Raw genomic sequence first — 21,096 nt, forward strand, 5'->3', positions numbered from 1 at the left:
TACCACTAACTTAAAAAATTTCCTCCCCTTTCATTCAGCAATGAATATTTATTACTCAAATGCCTGGGCTGCTCCTAATGAGAGATGGAGGTCTTTCTCCAGAATTCTATTTACAGTCATTTGCCATGCTCCTTGTCCCCTGATGACATTCCACACTGAGACTTGAAATAGACCTACTTTTGTTATTTGCCATGGGGCTATAGCCCTTAACCTGAATACAAAACCACAACATAATCAAATGTGCAAAAAGTTACTCTGAAAAACATAAGTCTGCCATTTTCTGGCAATACTAAACAATTATCAATTAAGGACAAAATTAGTCTCCTGTCATTTCAACCACATTTGTCTGTTTTTCATCAATACTAAGATTAACAGAGTAATTTTAACGATTTTTCTCTACTATCCTGAGAAACAGAAAAATCATTCAACATACTATTAGTCCAACATAATTCACCTATCAGTTCTAGAATCCATTCCTCTGAATATTCCTATTAAAAAAAAACCCCAGAGTATGAAATGGCTGGCCTCAAAACATTAGGGGGTTAACTAAGCATCATCAGCTTCCCTTAAAATATCAGCTCTGTGATGGTGACTCTTAATTCATAGATCTCGTTCTGATTTCTCTCCTGAGAATGATCCTACATCTCCTATATTTAACATGTCTTAAACCAAAGAATTCTTTCAACCAAATAGCAGATCTACCCATTTCTTTAAGGGTGCTATAATTTTCCAAGTTTAACTTCAGCTTTCCTGCCTGTGCACTAAACTAACCCTCACTATGATATGTAAAGTCAGTTTAGAATCAACCTTCCTCTACATAGTCACGAAGTCACTTCAGAATGTGAGTGACCTTCAGATTGGACCATTTACAGAGAGGTGCAATGCTGAACCAAGCTGGATGCTGGGTTTCTACTAGTGACCACAGAAGTCACAAAGCTTCTGACCCCTCCCAACAACTAGGACCCCTCCTTCAGCAGCATATACATGCAGCTTCTCACATTTAACCAAATTTACCTTTGCCCCATGGCTCTGCTACCACCCTTCTTCCCCCACCAAGATTAATTCTTTCTTCCTATAACTGAGGAAACAGAGGACATATGCAGTCACCAGTTCTCTCTTCCCCAGCACCTTAAGCTCTTTGACTTAAGATAATATTATTATTTGGGATAATCTATGAAATGGAGAAGAAACAGACTAATAAAAAAAAAAATAGTGGACTCTGGAAGCAAACTGCATGGGGGTTTGAATCCCAAACCTGTAATTTTCTCTGTTTTGTAACACTGAACAAATAACTTCTTTTGATCCTTTATTTCAACTATAAAATGAAGGTAACAGTGCTGTATCTACCTTACGGAGCTATTAGAAGAGCAAACATGTTAGTATATGTATATCAAATAGAACAGTGTTTCACTTACAGAAAGCAATATACCACTTGTCTGTAAGATTTAAGAGGACAAGATATTTTATTTTTGTTCACCAAGCATGGAGAAGTGTGCTGAGGATATGGCAGATACTCATAATAAACTTTGCTGAATGAATGAGTCCATAAGCAATTCAGATCCTCTTCCTCCAAGTCCTCCACATTCCTCACTTGTACTACACCTTCTCCCAGATTCACCCACTAGCCAAGTCTCTTGAGCACAGCACATATGCAATTCCTATTTGTCCCTCTACCAAAATTTTAAAAATCATGAGCCCTGAAGATCTCTCTGGAACAAACAGTACAAACTGAAAGTTTTAAAGTCAAGGGTCTACCATATAGTGTGACTTGAATACTCTTTCTAAACCAATATTGCAAACCCCTGCTCAAATATTCAAGTGGTTTTCATAGTGCATAGTGTAAACAAAGATCCATTATTCTTAGCCTGGCTCTGAAAAGTTCACCTCAATAGTTTCTGCTTTCCTTTTCCAAACTTACGTCTCTAGTTTTGCCTGTAAGAAACTTCTGTTCCAGCCCAAGTTCCCACTGCTGTGCCTCTACTCAAAATATGCCCTTATATGGAATTTCCTATTTTCTTCACTTAAAAACAAACAAACAAACAAACACCTTACCATTCTTTCAAGGAAACACCCAAACCTTCACTCTATGAAGACTCCTTTATCCTACTGCATTATGCATGAGTGTGTGCATGTATGAGCGTGTGCACACCCACACACACTATTTTCCCCAGACAATAAGCCCTCAGAAAGCAGAAACAACATCTTATACATGATAGTAGCCAGTGCAGTGTGAAATACTAAATATACTTTTATTGTTAAAATCTAAATACTTACTGAGTCCATTCATACTATCAATTTCTATGTTTCAGATAAAAAAAAATTCAAGGGCTTCCCTGGTGGCACAATGGTTAAGAATCCGCCTGCCAATGCAGGGGACATGGGTTTGAGCCCTGGTCCGGGAAGATCCCATGTGCCGCGGAGCAACTAAGCCCGTGCGCCACAACTACTGAGCCTGTGCTCTAGAGTCCACGAGCCACAACTGCTGAACCTGCGTGCCACAACTACTGAAGCCTGTGCACCCTAGAGCCCGTGCTCTGCAACAACAGAAGCCACCGCGATGAGAAGCCCACGCACCGCAACAAAGAGTAGCCCCCGCTCGCCGCAACTAGAGAAAGCCCGTGCAGCAACAAAGACCCAACGCAGCAATAAATAAATAAATAAATTTATTTAAAAAAAAATTTCAAGAAACTTACTATTAATTTGATAGAATAATACCCTATTATTAACAACTTAGCTAACCATCAACACCAGTTATCGGGATATTCTAGTTTATCACATTTAAATAAATTACCACTTTTCAAAGAAGACTTTAAAACAATACATCTCAACTCAATTTACAGTTTAATTTAACTCAAGTGTTGTATGTGTGTGTATCTGTGTGTATGAGACAGAAAATGAGAGAGAGAGATTTTCCATTGTTTAGAGCCTGTTGCTTCAATTATCTTCACATTACAAATAAGGTACTAGCTGGTTAACACCAAGAATTAATTGGTAGAATTTGTAAACAATTTAAAAGGCTATAGGCTCCTTATTTCAGATTTCTGCCAGTAAAACAGCTCTAGAGACTCACTTTTTGCTTTTAATATAACTACTAAAATTCCTGAACCTCCCCTTACAAATATAAATCTTCAATAATTAATGAAAGGAATCTTTTTAGAAATACAGTAAAGGAAATTATCTCTTTGCTCATGCAGCAGTGGAAGATGTTTAGGCTTCATAAAAATGTTTAAAGAATTGATTTGATAAGGTGTTAACTGAGAACATTCACATGAATATGAATCTTCTTTCCTGTGCAATATATAGACCTGTGAATATCCATTCTCTTCTCAACTTGTCCTACTGAGTTAAAAGGAACCTCTGTCCATGAAAAGTGTTATTTGAGCAAAGATATTTATGTAAGACTGTAAAGACTAAAAATTATGACCATGTCCTATACAACCTTCAAAGAGAAATCTGTAGTTCTAATTTGCTGTCTTGCTTGATAATTTGTTGTCCTGCAAAAATGTTGCAATTAACATTTAAGTTTCTTATTTGAAGTCCTTCAATATCCCTCTAATCATTTTAGCTCCTCAAAGAAGCCTCTCTTAGCTATCAGACTTTTCCTGAAAGAGAGCAAACAGTACTTTATGTAGTATTCTAGGTAATAACAGATGAGACAGAGGCCCTTAAACAAACAATTCTATGGCCAAATTAAAATTTGATTTTTCTATATAATTGGTATGTTTTCCTTACAACAAGAAATAGAGGAGGGCTTCCCTGGTGGCGCAGTGGTTGAGAGTCCGCCTGCCAATGCAGGGGACATGGGTTCGTGCCCCGGTTCGGGAAGATCCCACATGCCGTGGAGCGGCTGGGCCCGTGAGCCTGCGTGTCCAGAGCCTGTGCTCCGCAACGGGAGAGGCCACAACAGTGAGAGGCCCACGTACCGCAAAATAAATAAATAAAAAAAAAAAAAAAAAAAAAAGAAATAGAGGAAAGATGACAATAAACAATTGACACTGTATCATCAATTCATCCACTGAGAAACAATTTTAAGGACATATTTGAAATGCCAAATACTAGAAAGAGATCTTTTCTGCTATACTAATTCACAACAGAATATAAAGAAAAAAAATTCAAATGAAAGGGTTTATAACTGTCATGAAATGAAGAAATCATAAGAGGTAAGCAAGGTATTATATATACTTAAGGATAAAAATTAACATAAGTGTGCTACATTAAGTAAAGCAAAAATTTGAGTTAAATCAGTTTAACTTGGCAATTTTGAAGCCAAGAAGTCAATATCTTATATAGAAAATAAGATAACCTACTTACCCGTTTTATTGTCAAAAAATTTGATGTGTCTATCTTCATGAGCAGTTATTGTAACAGGAAGTGTGGGATGACTTACTACTCTGTTAATGTGATTACTGGATTGTAAACCTGAAAAATAAAGAATAATAATACACCAAAATTCAAACCATCAATGTAATGTGAAATCTAAAAAAAGTACAAACAAGACAATATAAAATAAAAACAGGTTCACAGACACAGAAAAGAAATAGGTGGTTACCAGAGGGGAGGGGAGGGAGTGGCAGGGGAAGAGGTGAAGGGGATTATGAGGTACAAACCTCCAGTTATAAAATAAATAAGCCATGGTGATGTAATATACAGCATAAGGAATATGGTCGATAATGTTTCAATAAATTTGTACGAGGAAAGATGGTTATTAGATTTATTGTGGTGATCATTCATAATGTACGCAAATGTCAAATAATATGTAGTACACCTGACTTAATACTGTCCGTCAACTATATTTCAATTAAAAAAAAAACAACAAATATTTCAATCAGAAGTTAAATGATGGCCTTTTTAGTCTTACCAAAAAATAAGAATCACTAACAACTAAAGCTTTTATACATAAAACAAAAAATCTAAGAAATAAAACTAGAGCTCTAGAGAGATAAAATTTCTTACAATACGTGTAAGCTAGCATGCCCTATAATATAAATGGATAGTACTAGGCTCAAGTTTAGAAAAAAGTTGTAAGTATTTTATTATTTTATTTATTGTTTTTTTTTTGCGGTATGCGGGCCTCTCACTGTTGTGGCCTCTGCCGCTGCGGAGCACAGGCTCCGACGCGCAGGCTCAGCGGCCATGGCTCATGGGCCCAGCCGCTCCGCAGCACGTGGGATCTTCCCAGACCGGGGCACGAACCCGTGTCCCCTGCATTGGCAGGTGGACTCTCAACCACTGCATTACCAGGGAAGCCCCAAAGTTTGAAGTATTTTAATTTAGACTGTCAATATAGGTGGTTTAGAATTTTTAAAAGACCCACAAATCATTGCTTTTAATAAATAGCCCATAAAAGAATTGGAGGCAATTAATAAAGAAAAAATTCATAAGTGCTAATTAGATGTTTGCAAGAACCACCCACATCCCACCCACACTGACAAAAAAACAGAGAACTGGAATTAATGTTCTTAGGAATGAGACCTTTTCTTTACTACCAAGTTCTTAATTTTTGATTAGATTAGTGATGAGGAAGAAAAGAGAGAGATCAAAACAAATGGGAAGGGACTTCCCTGGTGGTCCAGTGGTTAAGAATCCACCTCCCAACGCAGGGGACATGGGTTCGATCCCTGGTCAGGGAACTAAGATCCCACATGCCATGAGGCAACTAAGCCTGCGCGCTGCAAGGAAGAGCCTGTGCGCTGCAATGAAAGATCCCACGTGCCGCAACTAAGACCCGAGGCAGCCAAATAGATAAATTATTTAAAAAAAAAGGGAAAATATTGTCAACATTTATTAGACTAAGTAAATCAATCATTCTACATGTATACAAGAACTCTTAACTGAACTTAAACACATTGAAAAAAATAATCTATGTAAGAGGAAGAAGGGGACTTGGGTTGAAAAGACACTTTGGGTATAATGTGGTTTGAGATTTGACCATGGAACCATTTAAATGTTTTCTATAATTATAAAATGACTTTTAAAAGAGCAGTCATGAAAAATCAAACACATGAAACTTAACGATAAAATTAAATGAACTTAACCATATATCCAATCGGCCGTATAAGCACAAAGAAATGAACTACTTCAAGTGACTTTTTAAAGCACAGTAATTAGACTGTCCGACACTAGTAGACTATACCCTATTATCAGTAATGATACTGTTGGTGGTGTTGCTATTATTATTCTGAGATGACTGTATCTGTACTGTGAGATAAATCAAACAAGAAATTATGATGATTTTGCTGAGAACCAAGAGTTTCAACATTGTTAAAATGAGATAAAGATATGAAATCAATGAGATAAATCTGAATTAGAATTGGAAGTATTTGTATAAATTTATCAGTCTTTTTCTTTATTAAAAATGTATTTCTAGCTCTGTCCACTGAAAAAGTCTAAACCAATGACCAACTCAAGAGACATGAAAGCCATGGGGACTGACTCAATAGCACAGCACCTATCTTGTAGTCTCTAAATGCCATTTTCCACTAAAAGAAACCATGGCTCCTTAGAGAAATGGCTGATTTCAGATCTGGAGTGCCAAGTGAACAAGATGAACCCAGAACACCTTGTCATCTCAGAAGGCAAGAAAACCATCAACAACTAACAGGGTCATGTCAAAAGGAGGACTCAGAAGCCAAGCTGAATAAGCTCTCACTGGCCAAAGATGAAATAATCGGAGTAGCAATAAAGATAATACCTGCAACAGACTGAAATACATAAAATACATTTATATCCAAGAAAGATTATAATGATAATAAAACCAAACAATACCCAAAAGACTCACTGGTCACCTTTGGAGGATGCTAGGGAACTACCTCATCATTTTAAAGCAATCATTTATCTTGCTTTTCCTTTATAACTACTAACTCCAGGTAACCAAATTACTGATGAGAGGTGTTCCTTTTTATAGAAGCATTCTAGCTAATAATGGAGAAGAAATGATAAAATTAGAAAATAATTTTTCAGCAGTTAATGAATTAATGGACCCAAGCAATGAATGGAAACATAAGAAAAAGATAAACCAGACAATATTTACTTCTGAAAAAAGTTCAGATTACTCTGAAATAATCTTGCGAAAAACACTTATAAACTTTAAAATGAAGACAAATAAAAACATTGAACCTGAATTTGAATAAGCCTCTAGATCCACAAACAATTTACAGGAAATAAAGTGAATAGAGGAGCGCATTAAATGATACCACAAGGACGTAACTGGCAAAATCCAAACTATGGGAAACTATAGGACAAACTACCTAATTTCTTCAATTAAAAAATGCAAGGGAAGTAAAAGAGATGGAGGGGGAACCTACAGATGAAAAGAGACCTGAGAGACTTACCAACCAATCACAATGCATGGGCCTTATTTGGATCCCTATTTGAATAAACTGTAAAATACATACACATCCTATACTTACAACCTTGGCCATTTACACATAATTAATGGAGCTGGATGATGAGTTCATTTGGTTCATTATATTTTCTCTACTTTCACATGTATCTTCATTAAAAACTTAATTATTTCACTTGCTTTCTTTTACCTTTACATTGCTCTACTCACTTCTCTGTCCCCACATATTCACCCAAGCTTTTAAGCATAGTTTGAGGAAACAGCAGAAATAATAAGTATACAGTGAAAGTAATTATTTTTCCATCCTAAATACAGTCAAAATATAAAAATTGAAAGGTTACCCATCTATTGTGAAATAATCCTTTTTAAGGTTCCAACCTTACCAGAAAACTTACCAGAATCTATCTGTGATGAAAGCATCACCAATGACTGTGATGTTTCTAAATCATAAATTACTGTACTACCAGTGTTGAAAGAAGTCACCATATGAGCTGGATCACAGCCTATAAAGTCAACCGATGTAGGTATTCCATGCTCTGAAAGGAGCACAAAGAGACACAGTGTAAACACAATAATTCAGAAATCTCTGATTTTCTAGTAAGAAAAAGGAATTTGAATATTCTTGAAATAATGTTAATAATGAAAAAGAAAGCAATTATGTTAGGATGGTAAGATATAATGGGTAACTTTTCCTCAATTATTAGGAGTTTTTATAACATTATAAGAAAAATATAGCTAGAAGGCTCTTAAAGTAAGAGTAGATATATACAAAAGTTATTGTTCTCCTATGCATTTTCTTCTGAGAGAGAAAAAAAAAACCCTAGGTTAGTTTACTGGCCCACTTGCAATTTTATTTCTTCCTGTAAAATGATAAAATAGCATTCTCACATCACTGTCTTGGGAGACTGTTCACCTGTCTGAGACTGGTAAGCCTTATCAAATAGCTAATACAAGTCAAATTTTTGGATCTGTGAAAATGAAGGTTTGGACTTTGGAATGCACTGATGCAGTACTATCCTAAAGTGTCCCAAGCAGCAATTTTGCTCTTTAACATATTAAATTCAACTGTCCAGATCAATGCACAACTACGTGAAATCTGGAGTAAGCAATTAATTACCTGGATGAAGCAAGAAACAAATTATCTAAATGCATTTTCACCTCAAAAGCTTATTTAGGCAATTCAAAAATTAGAATCACTAAGGTATCTAGAGACCCAACAAAATTAAGCATAAGTGTTCATCTAAAATGTTTTAAAACAAAAAATTATTTTTAGTAAAAATAAAAGGTATGATTTAAAAAAATTACTTGTGTAACTCAGTTTGCACTTCCCAGTTAAGGGTGCTATTTCAATGATTATGGCTAGACTTCTCAACCAGTGTGCTCATATGTGGTTTATAGGTATGCTTGAGACTGTGATCCCTTCAATCTTTGTAAGCAGCCACTTGGATGGAGTTGGTGGAGGGCCTCCTGCTGTTCCTGTAAGTAGCCTCGTTTGTCTACTCTACTGTCACATACAAATAATTCTATTCTTCACATAGGACATGTCCTGAAAATGGTCAAAAAAAGCACTGAGCTACAGGATATACTTGCAAAGCACCTTTCTTATTTATAAAAAAAATGACTAGGAATAAAAAAGATTATCACAGCTTTATAAATTTTTTTCAATTATCTCTGTAAGCAGTCAGGAAATAGTAAATCAACTACTTTGTCTTTTTTATCTTCCAAATTTTTAAAAAATTAACTTTTTTCAAAGAGGCAAAATTTACTCACCCTTGTCTCCATTGTAAGTGCAAATACATGGCAATTTTTCTTGTGGATTCCATAATCTAACAGTGCCATCTGCTGAACATGACAGTAATTGATTTTTTATGCCACTATAAGCAAGACCCCAGACAGCATCTGTATGAGCAACTAAAGTGCCAGCTAGAACATTTGGCTCTGTAACAAAAGAAACAAATAAAAGTTAGCTGAAAGAAGTTTTAAAAAAATGCTTTTGTATATAAAGATAACTTACTACATAATTAAGTATAAAGACTACACATACGGCCATAATAAGATAAACCAAAGTGCACATAGCCATCTCTATGTTGTGGACTTATGGGTTATTTTTATTTCCCTTTCCAATACTTTCCTATATTTTTGCAATTTTCTAAAAGGAACACACACTTAAAAAAACCAAACAAAAACAGCATTATGGAGATGTAACTCCCATGCCATAGAAACCACCAATTTAAAGTGTCAGTTAAATGGTTTTTAGTATATTCAACAAGTTGTGCAATCATCACCACATCAACATTAGGACACCTTCATTGCTTGTTAGCTATTTCCCCCCAATCTTCCTCTCTGCCTTTCTGCAGCCCTAGGCAACCATTATTCTACTTTGCTTCTATAAATTTGCCTATTCTGGACATTTTACACAAATAGCTTTTTGTGACTTCTTTCACTTAGCGTAATGTTTTCAAGGTTCATCCACGTTGTAGCGTGTATCAGTGCTTCATTTCCTTTTATTGCCAAATAATATTCCAGTGTATGGATATACTACATTTTACTTATCCACATCTGATAGACAATGGGGGCTAATAACATTGAACATCATTTGTCCTACAATCCTGTTTCTCTACTAAATTCCCACTTTCCACAGATATTTCTCATCATCTCTGCAATACTCACAGTTCGTAACCTCCCTTACTCATGAATGATTCTCTCTCATACTTCACTGGGGAAATACAGAGTTGAAATAGAAACTTTTCCCCTACCTTTCTGTCACCCAACCTATAAATCTACTTGTATCTAAAACCATCTTCTCCGTGTTTCCAGATACAACTAAGGAATTATCCTCCTTCCCTCAAAAGGCTAATTCCACCAGGTATTCTGGATTCCATTCAACACACTAACTTGCTTTCATGTTTAGTTTTTCTACTACACAGATTATCCTCCTCCCTGGGATCATTACCACAGCAAACGAATATGCTCCAAAATCTCTCAACCTAATAAACAAACCTTACACCACCCTTCCACCAAATAATAGAAAACCATATTGAGTAAATGTGCTTTCTTACCTCCCATTTACTCTCTAAATCACTCCAATACCATCACCACACCAAAACAACCCTTGCTAAAATCACCAATGACAAAGTCTATTCTATCAAATTTAATAACATTTCCCTTCCTTCCTTCCTCCTTTCCCTTCTTCTCATCACAGTGCCTTTTCATCCATAGAGTGTACCTTGAAAGGTCATCCAGAGGTCCCTTTACCTTTTGCTCTTAGCCCCAACATCCAACCTCTGTCTGGCCCAAACCTGGACATCTATTTGTTACTTATAAAAAAGAACCTTCCTATCTTAGACCTCTAAGCAACATTTGAAAGTGCATACCATTTCTTCTCAAAATGGTATGCTTGCATGATTCCACATTTTCCTGGACACCCTCCTACCTCACAGGCCATGCCTTCTTAGTTTTTTTGGTTGGCTCTCTTGCTCTAGCCACCCCACCTGCCATGTCAGAGCTCCTCAGGATTTTGCCTTCTCTTCCTACCCTATACAACACATTCTCCCTATGTAATGCCACCCATTCTCATCTTGGCACTGATGGTACCTACTTGATATTGCCATCTCTTAACATGCATAAAACCCCAAACTCAGCATCCTTTATCTTCTCACACCTGTTCTGTTCCCATTCAATATGCTACCATCGTACACTCAGTTGCTCATGTCAAAAATGCAGGTGTGGTAATGAAAAAGTTCTGAATTAGATAGTGGTAATGACTGCACAACCCTGTGAATATGGTAAAAACTACTGAACTGTGCACTTCAAAAGGGTGAATCTTATCATATGTGAATTATACTTCAATAAAGCTGTTAAAAAATAAACAAGAGTCACTCATCCAGCACTATATCCACTCAACCCAATTTATCAATAGATTCTGTCTGTTCTACCCTATCTCCCCAGTATGTCTTAAATCTATTTCTCTCCAACTGCTCTACTACCCACTCTAATCTTGGCAACATCATCTCTCACCTAGTCTACCAGATCACTATGTTACAACTTTACAACTTCACATTGGTATTCCTTTCTCCACTCTTCCCACCCCCAATCTATTCTCCTTGCAACAGGCAGCGTTATCTTTTTAAACCCTACATTTCCAACTTGCTTCCTGGCTTAAAACTCTTTACTAAAAGTTAACTTTGTTCTTCAGATTTTGGCTTGAATGTGATTATTTTAGACTATATCTAAAGAAGACTTTGGCTGTTACTCTCTCTCATAGTACTGTATCTTCATACCACTTACCACAATTTGTAACTATCCATCCCCTTGTTTGTGTTTAAAGTCTAATTTTTTCTATCAGACTAATTCTTATTTGCTGTATGCTTGACATCTGGCAAATTTAGGCACCAAGTGTGTGTTAAATAAAAAGACCAAAGAGCTCTTAAATTCTTTTTTGAAAAAATATTAACATTTATTTGGCTGTGCTGGTTGCGGCACACAGGATCTTTGTTGCAGCGAGTGGGATCTTTAGTTGTGGCATGTGAACTCTTAGTTGTGGCATGTGGGATCTAGTTCCCTGACCAGGGATCAAACCCAGGCCCCCAGCATTGGGAGTGCAGAGTCTTCAACACTGGACCACCAGGGAAGTCCTTTAAATTCTTTTTAAATGAACCAACCATTAAGTAGACAACTATTTAGCCATTCTCATACTAATAAACGTTCATTTTGTTTTAATTTTTTATAATTACAAACAATGCCCTTGTAAATATATTTGAATACATGTGCAGGTATTTGTTAGCCAGATTCTAAAAGTGGCATTTGGGAATAAAAGGTTTTTTTTTTAAATTAAGGAATTTTTTGTCCCTCAAGTTGACAGATTTATATTCCCTTATGTCCCTAATTTGTTTCTGTCGTCTCCCACTAAATATTTTTTGAACTACATAAAGTATTTGTTTTAAAAATTATTCCCTATATTAAATTTTATTCTCCTTTCTGTAAGTAGTACTGAAATTAATGTTTGAATTAATACAGTTTTTAATTTTTGAACACCAACTTGACAAAGTACCAACTTGCAGGCTAAAATATTCATGGCATGATATTTCTTAATTTTTCTCTTTAATAAAAGCACATTACTAGTAAATGGAAGGACTAAATGAAGAGACTAATACATATTTAAATAATCTTATAATATTTGAGGTGATTATTTTTGTCAGCCCCATTCACTTTAAAAAAGACATCTTGAAGCCTTCCCTGGTGGCGCAGTGGTTGAGAGTCCGCCTGCCGATGCAGGGGACACGGGTTCGTGCCCCGGTCCGGGAAGATCCCACATGCCGCAGAGCGGCTGGGCCCGTCAGCCATGGCCAGAGTCTGCGCGTCCGGAGCCTGTGCTCCGCAATGGGAGAGGCCACCACGGTGAAAGGCCCGCATACCACAAAAAAAAAAAAAAAAAAAAGAAAAGAAAAAAAAAAAAAGACATCTTGAGACTTTTACTTACCATATGTATCATATGGATCCACATTAGGACTAGGCATATTCCACCACTGGATAGTTGCATCAATACCACCACTAAAACACTGTTCTCCATTAGAACTAATAGCTAATGATAGAACAGGACCACTATTATAGGAAAAGAGGAAAGAAATTACTTATAAAGCCTAAGAAGAAACTCATATCTGCATCCCCCCAACCTCTCTCTAAATTTATGTGGTATCTAAAACTGTTTAGGTAAACGTACATTTGAACAGTACTGATTATATTCTCACTAATACAATTATTAATCAAATGAAATATTGTTCAGTATGTCTTTCCTAACATAAAACAAACATTATGAAAAAATTATAAGGTTTTACAATTGATAAATAATAGTTAACAATAACTATGGTTGTTAATTAAGTCCTAATTCAATAAGACTTACATGTGGGCCCTAAATGTGTAGATAGGCTCTACATCTAAAGAGGCACTCCTAAAAGAAGGGGAGAAAAAGGGTGGGGGGGAGAAGATAAATAATGGTAAATCATTGGTTGATATACAAGGGTCATTAGGAAAGATCAAATGAGTACATAAAAGATATGGGACCATAAAGAATAATAATAATTTATAATTAGCAAATTTGGAAGGAAAAAGAATAGGCTAACATTAAAATACTTGCTTTTTGGCAGGAACTGTTTTTTGCAAGTTCCATAGTTTCAGAGTATGGTCCTCAGAGGCAGTAACCAGCACAGGTTCTACAGGATGAAAAGCTAATGCCCGTACTCCATCAAAATGGCTACGTAGTGTATACTTGGGATTCCATGTCTTTCGAAAGGCATCTTTATTGGCAGGCAACTAAAAAGAAAGAGTGCAATATTTAGTGGTAAAAGTAGTTAACTGATAGGCATGTGGAATTTTTGTTTGTTTTGGAGTGTTTAAAATATATATTCAAAACTGCTTTGCTAAAATAAAATGTCCAGTGGAAATTTAGTATACCTTAAAAACTTTATAACAAATCTTTATCATTTAATAAGAACTAAGAAGAATAATTTCATTAGCTTTCAAATACTTAGATCAAATGAGTCCCTTAATCTGTTTTACCTAATCATCAGGGTAAACCCAAAGTCCTATTAAACATCAAATGAGAACAAAAACAAAACAACTACCATGCTGCAATACTTTACATGAAAACAATAAAAATTATATAAATTACTACTAAAAATCCAAGGGTACAACATTAACAATACAGCTGTCATTTAGAAAATCAGCATGTGATATTTTTCAAGGCATCAAGTTAAAGTACTTTCCAAAAGTCTGAACTAAAGACACTTTATTGATATTGATAAGAGGTTAATCTTTTTACCTTCATTTCTCCATCTGTAAAGACAGGCTGTGAAACCACTTCTAAAGTAGTCAAAAGTTTATTGGAATTTAGTTGCTTATATACTTTAAAAGTATTAATGAGAATAATCCAGCCCACCAAGGCTGATGTCTCTAAAAAAGCATGCTAACGTAAGTATAAAATGTAGAAAAAAGGACTTTGTTATGAAAGGAAAAAAATTAATTTGCTGAAAAACTGCAAATACACTAATACAAAATCTAAGCAAGTATAGTTAACTCTCGATTGAGTGTTTACTGTCTATAAAAAATTTAACCCAAGACTAGTTTCACCTCTAACACTGTCCTTCCCACGTCCTCTCCATCCTCTCCCCATCCCTCAAGTGAAGGACTAAATATTCAGGAAATGACAAACTAACTCTAACATTATCCTTTAAAAAAAAAGTTCAACAATAAAACGTGCTTTTTAAGAATTATCCTGAAGGCAAATAAGTGATTCAGGTTACCTATTTTTCTCTTAACAGCAAAATATGGCTTAATTTGAGTAGGTAATTGAGAGTTGACTACTCAGGTAGATATTTATCAACCAATATTTTAAGGTAATCAATCACCCCAAACTCCTAACTAATCCACCACAATACCTAAGAAAAAATTTAAACACCACAAAGAAAGTAGTTATAAGAAAAAAACTACATGTCACTTCAAATAAATACAATGTCACACTTAAACTTATCTTTTCCATGCACCTTGACATTAATTCTGTTTTATAAGTGTTTCCAAAAAATAAGGAGCCTTCTATTAAATCATTAAAAAATTAAAAATAAAACTGCACTTACATCATAACTATAGTCTGCATCATTTGTTACCGTCAAGTCTGCAAGGTCTCCAAGGCCCAGTACACTTAACAAAACATCATCAGAACCCATAATAAATGACTTGCCTCCTCCAGATGGAAACGTTATTGGTTCAGCTATAAAGAACAAAACCGCTTCTTAAATGCTGAAAAATCATACAGTACAAGACAATATTGTGGGGGAAATGTAAGCACTTAACAGTTACAATATTCAGTAATATAATTAATTTTTTTCCCACTTCCCTCATTTCTTCCACTCAAAAAATCCTATTACTGTGTAGTAATAAACAAGTGTTTATTTTGGAACTGAACATAATTTCCCACAAATCAAATGTGCACTAAGATATATTATTTCAGGGTGGGAGGTGGGGCACAAAAGCTTTGTCTATTTACATCACTTATCACTTTGGTACAACTATAATTATAGTATTTTTAAAACATAATAGGTTGTTGCTAAGTCCTTTTGCTTTCTATCATATTTGCTTGAAAGTGCTAGGTATTCTAGTCCCTGGTAAAAATTAATATAAGTATTCACATGTAAATAGTTTCCAGTCTGCAATACAGTGTATCAGCTTACTGAAGTGAAGCCTTAAATTGCTCAGATTTCTTCAGTAACAGCAATGGTCTAGGAAAAGGGCAGTTCTACCATCACTGTCCGTTTTCTTTCCCCAAAAGGTTAATGTATGTGATCTTCAGAATGGCTTCCAGCTTTCAAACTTTGACTATGTTTTTTTATTTTAACTTCCCTTTTATTTACCATTATACTTCTAAAATAAAATAACTAATCTATACTGACTATGGATAGCACTTTAAACTTCTGATACTTGGACCAATTAAAATCAAACACTGCCATAATTAGAATAACTACACTACTATAAATTTTGCTATTACAGTTATAGTATAAGCAATAATTCTCCGTATCATTTCAAACATGCTTTGAAAGCAAAATTTTAATCTTAAAATACAAGGGGAAAGTACATAAATCATTGTAATACAAAACAACTCAACATATCAATACATATTTAAAATCCATGAGCAAATTTAAAAGGGAAACATAAAAATTCAAGCTATTTATCAATTTTGAAAAATTCCTATAAAAGATGATATAAATTTAATACACTACAGGAAACATAACAGATGTCATAAAATTTGTCAGTCATCACTAATACTACTGAAAATATCCTGAGAAGATACAAGTCAACTTCTCCTAGATATATACTATGGCAAAAGTAAAATTCATCCTTACTTAGAATATCTTATTATTTATTAAAGTAATCTGTAATATCAAAGTAAGCTATATAATTTGATTCAAATAGGGTCCTGAATGACATTTCTAAAATGAAGCTGTGTGTCAGCAACTGATATAGGGTAAATCAGAAAGAAAATACACATAGGGATAGTAGTATTTAATTAATTTTATAATGACTATACCTACTGAATCTAAATAATCTATAGCACTGATCCTTCCTATCACTATCTAGTATGCAGTTATTGGTAATACCAGAGCAGCTGAGAATTATAAAATCAATAGTTTAAAATTATGTTTAAGAACAATTATATAAAATTCATTAGGTATTACTTTCTCAAAGCATTTTTAGCCAGTACAAGGACATGTTTTTCTTTTAAGCTCAGAATTTGTTTCTAAGACAAGTTAGAACAAAATGCCACAATTCCTTCCACTCACAATTATACAAACACTCAATATCAGAACTTTTGATAAATGCCCAATAAAGTATTGGTAACTTTAACATGGTAACTAATTATTCTGCATTATTACATATTCTTTTTGCAGAGATATTTCTTATCAGTAACTGGCCAATTTAAGAGCATGTGAAGGGAAGTGTCTAAGCAATATTAGCTAGTTTTATTAGAGTTTTAGATTAATTGTATTAAATAAAAAGTATACCAATTTCTAATTAATCACATAACTACAGTTCTCTATCTCTATACACATATATCCATTTATATATAGCAAGCTATCCTGCTCACTCAGCATTTACTACATATACATCTCGGTGAAACAAATCTTTTAAGCTGTATTTCTCCTTTCCACAATCACCCATTACTGTGGCATATAGCAATCATAATAAATACTCAATTTATCTGCCCTTGTCTCTTTGCAGAGGGAATTAATTTCTATTCTATAAATTCATTTTATTAATGTTAACATAATTACCTATAGCACATGATTACATAAGCATAAAAGTGTTATTAGCAATTCAAAGAAAAATTATTAAAAGGAGCAGTTTTTAATGATATAAATTATGATACCTTTTATTAGATAGCCTAAAAGATTTCATCAAGCAATTTAAGAAAACTATTATCATATTAGCATTTCCCTTTACGGAAATCTTAGGGTCTACAAAACGAGGTCTTACAACAAGGTCCTTTGTGTACTTTTTAAATTAATCCTCCTTTTTTATGGACACTAATGACCAAGGAAACCTGTAGCTCACATATCAAACTCTTCCTATCTCCTTCAATTTTATCAAATCTAAAGAACACAGCTCAGTAACTGATTCCATCCATGCCAGTGGCAACATGGTATACCTTAAGTCTTAACTAAAAATTGTCTGAAATGTTATAATGTGTATAAGTTTCTCTCCTTGAAAACAGATATTTTTTCTTTATACAATGAGGTATGACACGGCCTTCAATAGGAATGCATAAAGTTGGAGATGGCCACAGAAAATAAGAGATTATGAACTCTAATGTTCCCTTCTTAGCTCTAAGTCAAAGCTGAACTTGAATCTTTTTTAGTAAAAAATTCTAATAATATTTACCCTTTAAAAAGTGTAATGATGTTATGCTTATCTTCCCACCCCCTAGACCTTCCACTATTAATAGTCAGATCACTGAGTTACATTTTTTTCTTTAAAAAGCACAATTAGACACAAACATACATACAAGTTCTAAATTGGTTTTTGTGTAGCATGAGTCTTGATTGTTTTTTTCTATAGGTCATTGGTTTGAAACATTTAAAAGGGTCCCTAATTCCTGCTAATACGGCCTTGCCTTAAGCTGTAAAATCTGCAGTTTATGTACAGTGTTAACTACAAAAATTTTAGCAAGTTTTCCTATGCACTGTTTGGTAAACCATTACTAAATGCATAAAATGAAGAATAATGGAGCTGGTAGATGCATTTTAGAAAATACTTCCTAAAGTAAAACAGGAAAATAGCTTAACAGTGGGAAAGAGATCTAGGAAAAAATCAATAGACTTTTACTTTTCCTGTTGCTTTTCATGCTTTAATATGTTTTGTTTTGGTTTTATTATTTTAGTGATTTTCTTTATCCTTCCTCAAATATCCCTAGATTATGATGAGTGGTAAATGCATGCAGAGATGATTGACTGTAAAGGAAAAATGCAAAATTATTTAACTTTAAGGAAAATGTACTAGTAGAGAACCCTTAGAAGAGCATAAGATGTATTCAAAAATTTTTTGACTGGGCTATCAAATTACCTTACAGAGCAAAAGCAGAAATATCAGTGAAATTCAATCTATATGCCAAATTATTAGATAATGGACTATCCTTTATATATATGTATTATATATCACAATAAACCTTTGGTAAGAATTCAGTCTCATTACTTACAATTATAATGATCTAGACCTAGATTTATCAATTACTCAAGTACATCTACATACCTTCAGCTAAAATCAATTATGGAAAAAAATGCCTAAATAGTATTTTCATTTCCTGTACATTTCTAATTTAGGCAAATTTTAGAAAATTCATTACAAGTAGTATATACCTGGCACCAGGTTAAAGAATAATGATATTGCCTTATTCTAAAATGATTATATCAGGCAACTGTTTTATATATATATAGAGAGAAATAATACATGTAAAGTTCCAAGCACAATCTCTGGCACTTAGTTGTCTCCTAATCAGTGACAGTTATTATTAGTTACTAAATGTAAGCAATATGACAAAATGACTAAATAGTTCTTTTCCATATGTACTATTTCAAGTCTACTATTTCTCTGCTACTAGAACTGTAAGCTAAAGTCACAGTTCAGAAAGGTACTTTGAAATGATATATGAAACAACTCCACCTAACACCAAAAACAAACAAAAAAATTATAAAGACACAGAAGCCAAAATTTCAAAATCCCTTAGGACAATTACACCAAGAGCTTGCCCAACACCTTCTCTGAAGATCATATAAACTGATCATTTTAAAACAGCAGCAAGTTTATAATATTAAGGAGATGTGATTTGGAATTAATGTCTTCTGCAATGTAAATAAACATGACAGCTAAATTTTGTACCTTCCTCTGCTCTTGCACCTTCATGATCAGTTCTAGTAGAGGCTGACCTAGACTGATTTATGAATCCTGAAGGGATGAGGGGCAGCTCATCATCTCCCAGATCAGCTATCATGTCGTAGAATTTTGTCCTGTTGACCCCTGTAAATTAATGTCAGCAGCAGAGGTTCATGTAACAGCTACCGCTTGACTTGCTAGCAGCCTTAAAAACCTACTTACTAACAAAATAGGCTATTTTTAAGAAGTTCCAGTTATAAAAATCTCCAATAATCAAAGATGTCTTCAATTTTCCATACCAACCCCCCCAAATAATTTAAATATTTAAGATATTCACTATTTCTGTGGAGATACATATATACATAAAATTGAGTCTTCTGTCACACAACCAAAGTTCTAAGCTCACAGACACAGAAGGTACCATTAAAACAAAAAATTTTGGTGTTTAAGTTACCATTTAACAGTGTAAAGAATAAAACATGAGTTTTCCCAACATAATCCATTATTTTAAAACATTAACAAAGAAATTAGTACAAATGATTTTTATGAGGGTGCAACAAACAATTAACTTTCCCTGTGTTTATGTGGATATTTTCCTGCCATATTCACACAAATATGTCATTAACAAATCAACTCCAATTTTCCTCAAAATGTTTTTTCACTTTTCCCAAATTTGAAAAACCTGATTTACCCATGAGCTCTCTTAGTTTCTCATCATAGTATAAAAAGTCAACATTGTCATAGGCCATAAGTTTAAGGAGAGAATTTCAGCTATTGCATGGATAATTCAGGCCCAAATATGCAAAACTCAGTAGCATCTACAGTACTGTGGGATCTCTTTAAAACTGTGAAATTCAGAAATGACAGGAGAATCATTTCTCTTATGTATTTTGAAAGAAAATAGTTTTAAGAATGTCATAAAAAATAATTTGAAAAGACAAAAGAAAATGCTTTATAATCAATATAAAGTGAAAACAATTAAAATAGGCAAATCCAAGGCCACACTTTATGACCTTATTTACTAATGTCAACATCAATGGACTAATTAGACTACATAATTATTAAATTTCACTATGGCTATGAGAATATTAGTAATTCTATAGGAACTATCATTCATTTATGTATCCCTAACAGAATGCCAGATAGTGAGATTATAAGGCTTAATGGAAATAGGTGGAATCTTATACATTTATTAACTCTATTTCACAGTAATCCCTAGCTTCTTAGAAACGCTTGAGCAACTCTACTGTATGCAAAATGTCAAGTAGTCTGAATTTCCTAAAGTAATTATAATGGAGAAAACTCAGTTATTATCTGAGGATTTTCCCCGACAATGAAGTGACTGTAAACAAATTCTCTAATAAATGAAAAACTGCCAACTGGATATCTAACCATCAGTGAAATTCAACATGAAAGAAGATGAATGTTATCCTTTCTCACAAAATAGCTCTCCTTTATAACTTTCCCACTTATGAGTACCAACATCATTGACTTGATTTCTGTTCTTAAAATTCTGCAACCACATCTTTTTTCTTTCTTTCTTTCTTTCTTTTAAATTTATATTTTTGGCTGTGTTGGGTCTTCATTGCCGCTCGTGGGCTTTCTCTAGTTGCAGCGAGCAGGGGCTACTCTTTGTTGCAGTGTGCGAGCTTCTCATTGTGGTGGCTTCTCTTGATGCAGAGCATGGGCTCTAGGCAAGTGGGCTTCAGCAGTTGTGGCACGCGGGCTCAGTAATTGTGGCTCGCGGGCTCCATAGTGCAGGGAAGCCCTGCACCCACACATTAAGAATTCCTTTTCAACTTATAAATGAGGAGAGGGGGAAGATCTGTTTTTAAATA

At 34.4% G+C, this 21,096-nt stretch overlaps 1 protein-coding gene across 5 annotated transcripts in view; it reads right to left on the reverse strand.

Annotated features, from left to right (window-relative positions):
• Window positions 1-21,096, reverse strand: part of STRN3 (striatin 3) — a 114,818-nt gene that overhangs the window by 3,995 nt on the left and 89,727 nt on the right. For 3 of the 5 annotated variants that reach the window (XM_027111007.1, XM_027111006.1, XM_027111008.1), the window contains 8 exons: window positions 19,265-19,402; window positions 14,971-15,104; window positions 13,476-13,651; window positions 13,242-13,289; window positions 12,822-12,943; window positions 9,113-9,280; window positions 7,738-7,878; window positions 4,312-4,419 (listed from right to left, as the gene is read on the reverse strand). In XM_027111007.1, coding sequence (XP_026966808.1) covers window positions 4,312-4,419; window positions 7,738-7,878; window positions 9,113-9,280; window positions 12,822-12,943; window positions 13,242-13,289; window positions 13,476-13,651; window positions 14,971-15,104; window positions 19,265-19,402 — 1,035 coding nt within the window. The remainder of the gene's footprint in view (window positions 1-4,311; window positions 4,420-7,737; window positions 7,879-9,112; window positions 9,281-12,821; window positions 12,944-13,241; window positions 13,290-13,475; window positions 13,652-14,970; window positions 15,105-19,264; window positions 19,403-21,096) is intronic. The other 2 variants (XM_027111009.1, XM_027111010.1) reach the window with 1 other exon arrangement.

Source organism: Aethalodelphis obliquidens, unplaced genomic scaffold (assembly GCF_003676395.1).
Source record: "Aethalodelphis obliquidens isolate GAN/ISIS:26980383/991018 unplaced genomic scaffold, ASM367639v1 scaffold10, whole genome shotgun sequence".
Taxonomy (NCBI): domain Eukaryota; kingdom Metazoa; phylum Chordata; class Mammalia; order Artiodactyla; family Delphinidae; genus Aethalodelphis; species Aethalodelphis obliquidens.